This window comes from Pinus tabuliformis, chromosome J (genome assembly GCF_031772625.1).
Source record: "Pinus tabuliformis cultivar Carrire ecotype Pingquan chromosome J, CPIR1, whole genome shotgun sequence".
Classification (NCBI taxonomy): domain Eukaryota; kingdom Viridiplantae; phylum Streptophyta; class Pinopsida; order Pinales; family Pinaceae; genus Pinus; species Pinus tabuliformis.
In genome coordinates this window covers 1,624,853,004-1,624,859,685 of record NC_142295.1, presented here as the reverse complement: position 1 = coordinate 1,624,859,685, position 6,682 = coordinate 1,624,853,004, and the positions used below count along the sequence as shown (strand labels likewise).

Genomic DNA, 6,682 nt, shown 5'->3' with positions numbered 1-6,682 from the left:
TAGGTATAGAAACAATAACACTCAAGTCTCTCTCATCGTTCTGGCCTTCCAATATGGGAATTAGGCTAAAAGAGGCTTTGATACCAAAGAAATATGAAGAGCAAATATAGCAGAGAAATTACACACAAAACAATTTGTATATTGCATTCCAAACCAAAATACATCCTACATATATAGTGCTTATAAGATCCACAGATTTCAAACTTTATTGAGAAAATCTCTCGATAAACTCCAACAACCAACAAATCAAATCTACTTATTCTAATGTTGCGTTATTTCTAAGTTATTTTTATAATCAAAGCCTCCCTGGTTTATTATTTTTAATTATCAAATAAAATAATCAAACTAATCATCAATGAAATATAATATATTATATTAAATCATAATCACTGTTAGGAAATATACACTTCACGTCATAAAAGTGGGGTGCTGTGAAAGTGAACATTTTTAATGTCTTCGTAGGAGTTCAAATCTCCCCAGCAACATGTTTTCCCTTTGTGAGTTGCTTCTGCCTGTGTTTGTGGTGGGGAGCAGGTGTTTGGAGGAAAAATATCCCCCACCGACCAGCTTCTAAACCAAAAGATTTTATTTGAATGTTACAAACTGGCTGCAAAAAATTGTAAAACTCCCAAAATGGAGAATTGCCACATCAGGGAAAAAAGAAAATATATATATATAGACTGACTACAAATCAACATAATCCATCTAAGCTCTTATTACCCAATCAAGCCAGCTAAGCCAACCAACATATGGGAGATCATTATAAATAGAATGGACTGCCTAGCATTTCAATTTTTTAACTTTGAATTCAGAAATTTAGGAAATATACCTTGCGCATGCTATCATCCCACTCAAGCTTGCAAGTGGTTATGCAAAATGCTCATGAGACAAGTTTGGTCACAATTGTTTCTACCTTTATCGATACTACATAAGTGATTTAAAAAAAAAAAAAAAAAAAAATTGCTTTCATAGCAGGGCATAAGTAAATTGGGTGCAGTCAAGGACTTCCATGAAATGCAGCCTACTATTATACATGTCATTTCTTCTTCAAGCTGCAATGAAGCACAATGCTAAGAATAAAATCATCCCCAAAAATCAGGGCTATGAAAAATCGGCACCATCCAATTCCCAACATATGAAAATGATATCCTGTTCAGCATATCTTAGCAGTGACTCTGCACTGGTTCTTCCAATCAAATGCCAAATGCATGCAGGAGACCTCCAAGCAATGCACTTTACTGGAACAATTGAAATCAAAATCCATTTCTTTGCTACCAAAGTAGTAGATTTGGCATGCATATGTGTATAAGTTACTTCACTTAGAATGAACAACCATTACCCCCTGAACAGTGCCCATCCTTGCCATGATGTTAAATTTCGCATGCCTTGATAGAATTTGTTATCAAGGATCATAGAGAGTATCTGGATTACGATGTGGCAAGCCACCATACAAATGAAGGTTCTTTATGACTTGAACAGGTGGTCCATGGGATGTACTTTGTAGTCTGTTAAAAGAGCAATCGCTTCTCACTCCCTGTGGTGGCAACGAATTCGTAGTTCCAACGCCTCTTTACTATCCTATGCAAATATCATATTTGGAACATACTTTGCCCCTTTTGTCCCCCAGAACAGGTTCTCAAACTTCAGATAAATCTTCTACATTTGCGTGCAACCAATCACCTACAAGAAAAGCATGCACCTTCTTATTAACCTCAATCCAACTGCATCCAGGTGCCTTTTTAATGCCTGTGTCTTTCATTCTCTGGCGTATCTTTCTCATGTCTGCCCACCTGCCAGCAGCAGCATAGATGTTTGAAAGCAGCACATAAGGTGCCGAATTCGAAGGGTCCAGTTTAAAAATGTGCTGTGCTGCACATTCTGCCACCTCTATATTGTTATGAATGCTACAAGCACCGAGCAAACAACTCCAAACAAAAGCATCAGGTTCTATTGGCATTTTCTCTATCAAGTCTAGCGCTTCATCAAGATGCCCAGCACGTCCGAGAAGGTCAACCATACATCTGTAGTGTTCAATTGAAGGTGTTATCTGATAGTGATTGCTCATGCGATTGAAGTATCCATAGCCCTCATCCACTAGACCTGCATGGCTGCAGGCAGACAATACCCCGACTAAGGTAACAGCATTTGGGCCTATGCCATAATGTAACATCTCCTCAAAGAGTTTGAGGGCCTCCCTTCCAAAGCCATTGATGGCGTATCCTGCAACTATTGTTGACCACGTCACCACATTTCGTTCATGCATATTGTCGAATAGTTCACGTGCCTTCCAAAGGTTTCCACATTTGGCATACATGTCAATGAGAGCATTCACCACCACTAAGTGAGACTGGAAACCAGTCCTAATTATCTTCTCATGGATTTCCATGCCCTGTTCCAGAACCCCAAAGTTAGCACACGCTGGAAGAATACTAGCGAAGGCCATAGAGTCCGGCTTTACCCCGGCCAATTCCATTTGATGAAAGAGCCTCAAAGCTTCTTCGCCGTGCCCATTCTGCACAAATCCCGCCATCATCGTTGTCCACGATAAGACTTTCTTGTGAGGCATCTTCCGAAAGAGCATGTAGGCTTCATCAATAAACCCGTTCTGCGCAAACCCTGCGAGCATGGCATTCCATGAAACAATGTTTGGCCGGTACATACTCTTAAAAAGCTTGAAAGACTCATCAACAAGCCCAATCTGCGCAAATCCCGTGATCATCGTATTCCATGACACTACATCCGGTTGACGCATTTCTTTAAACAGTCCCAGAGCCTCATAAACAAACCCATTCTGCACAAAGCCCGCCATCATGGTATTCCAAGATACCAAATCTCGACACGGCATCTGCTTAAAGAGCTCGTGGGCTTCATCAACCAGCCCATTCTGTGCATATCCTGCAATCATTGCATTCCAAGACACCACAGTTCTTTGACGCATTTTGTCAAACAATTCGCGGGCTTTCTCTAAACTGCCGCATTTGGCATACATGTCCAGTAGGGCGTTTGCCACAACAACATCGGATTGAAGTCCGCTTCTTATTATCTCATAATGAATCTCTATACCCTGCTCCAGATACCCCAGGTTGGCACATGCGGGAAGAACACTGGAAAACGTGAATTGATTCGGCCGAGCGCCCTGCCCCTTCATTTGGTGGAAGAGCGCCAGTGCCTCCTGTGCAGGCCCGTGCCTCGAGTAAGCTGCGATCATGGCAGTCCAAGAACACACATCCCGTTCCCGCTCTGCCATTTGGTCGAAAATTCTGCGAGCATCCACCACGCTCCCGCATTTGATATACATGTTCAAAAGTGTGTTTGACAGAAACGTGTCTGCCATGAATTCCCCCCTCTGGTTCATGTGAGCGTGGATTCGTTTGCCCTCTGATAAAGCCTTCCTTTCAATGCAGCCCTGCAACATATAAATGTAAGTCCATCTCTCTACGCTTATGTCTTTAACTTGCAATATGAGTAGCGCCTCCTTCCATCGACCTTGTTGGTAAAGTGTTCCCACATCCAGGTCGTCCATTACAGTTACAGCCTTCGTAGAGGCATGTGCTTTAGGAGTGTTTATTGTTTTAAAATGAGGGTGAAACCGTCCGCCCACAAGCAATGACCTCATTTTTTTCTACTCATTGTTAATGGAGGAACGATTCCCATTGCAGTCGTTGTGTTCACAGCTACCCGCAGCAGATCTAGAGCCATTTCAAACATCGTCGTTGGCCCCTTATTTTTTAGGGAACTGTCTAGTTCAATGGTGGATTTCCATCGGCCCGATGGAATCTGAAATTTCTTCATCTCTCTGTTTGGACAGCTACCCGCAGCAGATCTAGAGCCATTTCAAGAAACAGTCTATTGTTGTTTTGTGGATCCTTTGACACAGTGCCCAAAGACGGCCACGAAAACCTAAAGTAAATCTTCCTTGCACATTATTTTGTCATCCAAATTGCACAAGAAGATTTTGGTGGATGTTTGGTTGCATGTTTTGTTGCTTTGGGCGGATGTCACGCAAATTACCCCGAGGAGCACTGCTTCTGGGCTTTTAGTGAGCACTGCTTCTGGGCTTTTAGTGGATGTTGGGTTTAAAACGAATGTGATTTATTTGAACATTGGTATTTTCAAGTAGTAATGAATAATTGATTCTGTGGAGCTGCATTGGGTTTAAAACGAATGTGATTTATTTGAACATTGGTATTTTCAAGTAGTAATGAATAATTGATTGTGTGGAGCTGCATTTCAAGCAAGATTTTCATTTTTGTGTTGTTAGGTAAGATTTGGAGCATAATTCAATTTTGACTATATTTAAATTAAAATATTTATATGAATAATGATGAGAATTAATGTCTTTTAATTAGAATTTCAAGCAAGTTTGTGATTTTTTGTTATTTAAAATAAATTTTGAATGCATAAGTGGATTTAACACTCTAAAAATTAAAAATCCCTCCTAGATTTTGATTAAAATTAACCATAAAAAAGTCATTTAATGGATAAGAAATAATTTAATTAATAATAATAATCATTCTAACATATTTAGATAGACTTCCCTAAATAAAATAATCAATATCAAAAACATACCTCAATTAAATGGGATATCTTTTTAATATTGTATTTCAGTAATGAATTTTTCATTTAATAAATTTGTTTTGATGTAAATTCTATTTTTTTGTTACAATGTATATTTTAAGACGACGAGGATTTCCTTCTTTTCTAAAATATTTGTAAGGAAATTCCTCTCCAATATGGTAGAGATGTTGTAATTTCTTTTATAATATTTGGCTCAGTCAAAAAAAAAGGTTAATAATTATAATTAATAATTAAAGCAACTTAGATCCATCTTGCAATCTGAGAGATCAAATCTGAAAAACTTATATTAAAACATTTTATAGGAAACTATTTCAATTATAAAAACAATAATATATATTTGTTTTAATGTAAACTTAATTTATATTTTATTAAGTTTAATAATGTTACTTGATTTAAGTTAGTCACATTATGTTTAATCCAAATTTGAGTATATTGTAGATTGCACCTTGCTTTGTTTAGGTGCAAACATGAGTAGACAAATCTTTTCAAATCTGATCTCCCCATCATTTTAAAAAGTATATATTTATTTTAATCCCAAACCTATTAAACATAGATAAAGATTAAAAATATAAAGAATCAAAAGCATAAACATGGTTATGACAAAAGAAATTTGAAGTCCAACATGATATATTTTTATTCAGTGTAATTAAAGTTAAAGTATTGCATTTTTACGTCAAATTAATATTAAAAGAATAAAATTCTATAATATTGAAGTCCCCACTACAACACATATTGGAGAATGAGATGTTGATTATATTGTTTATCCATTTACATTTCATATACGTAGGTGGCCCACATTTTACCAACCTTTTTAAAGATGTAGTAAAAGAAGTGACACATTTAGATTGGAGCATTTTGCTACTATGGCATATCATCTTTCCCTGTATGTTTCTCAAGATGCATTTAAATCTGAGGAGATTCTTTTGCACATATATCTGGTATCCATTTTTATTTGGATTTAATGCATAGCTTCCATGCAACCAAAGGCATTTCTTTGCTTACATTATCATTGGAGCAATAGAATTCAGATACTTGTAAGTTGTGACATCAGTTTGAAACAACTAATGATTTGTTGTAAAATGAATTTCTCTTATTAGATGGATTTGAAAACTGTAAGTTGGTGGTATGTTCTTGTGCCTTTTTAGGGTGTCATAGATTTATTTTTTATATCAAACCTTCTATTAGATAATTTACCATCAAGTAATCTACCTAGGATCAATTATATACTTTCAATAAGAAAAATAAACATGTTTCAAATGTTCAACATTTTTTTGTTGAAACGTCCACAATTGTAGTTGTCAAACTATTATAATTTAAATATATTTAATTTTTAATTCACATGTCAAATTAAAGGGTATAGTCTCTAAATAATACACCAAGGTGAAAATTATTTTGATTTTTCAATGAAATTGTTTTGTCTAAAAAATAAACTAGTTAGATACTATATGGAGCCCTTTTAGAGTGAGTTTCTTATGGTTTTATTCAATGTTACTTCAATACACAATGGTTTTTTTGTTTATATATATTGATTTTACTACAATTTTGGTGATAAATACAAGGAAATATTTGATCGGAGCATGCTTTTACCACATTTAATACTTATAAGTATTTTCTCTCTAAGAATGTAATAGTGGAGGAAATCATAACAAAATCCTATAACATGATGTTAGGAGATCTACAATGTCCATTTATTATAATTTTAGTCTTTTAATTTTTAAAAGGTTCAAATACTAAGTATTCATTCTTGTTAACATTAGTGTATATCTCATTATCCAAAGCAATGCTAAAATATATATATATATATATATATATATATGGTAAAATGTACTTTATCTTTAGATCCACTAGTATATATTAGATTAAGTAAATAATAACATAAACCATATTAATTAATCTACTTTTGAGTTTTTATTGATAACATTCAATAGTTTTACTATGTTGGCCATCTTATATGTCCCATAAGATATCCTTAGTCATATCTCATATATACAAATGCTATGGCATGTCTGGGGCAAGGACATTTGATTTCAAGTTCCAAAGACTTTATTGTGAGTGTTCCATGCAATTTCAAACCAAGATTCGAGATTTAATAAGTCATTTGTGT

General features: G+C 35.4%; 1 protein-coding gene across 1 annotated transcript; it reads right to left on the bottom strand.

Moving 5' to 3' along the window:
* Window positions 1-755: 755 nt before the first annotated feature.
* Window positions 756-4,065, bottom strand: LOC149233704 (pentatricopeptide repeat-containing protein At2g13600-like). The gene has a single exon (XM_089379833.1). It carries the CDS (start codon window positions 3,614-3,616, stop codon window positions 1,637-1,639), a length of 1,980 nt encoding a protein of 659 aa, XP_089235959.1. The 5' UTR covers window positions 3,617-4,065; the 3' UTR covers window positions 756-1,636.
* Window positions 4,066-6,682: the final 2,617 nt, after the last annotated feature.

Excerpts from the sequence above, each read along its gene's own strand:
- LOC149233704 (XM_089379833.1), bottom strand. The coding sequence starts at position 3,616 with ATGAGGTCATTGCTTGTGGGCGGACGGTTTCACCCTCATTTTAAAACA.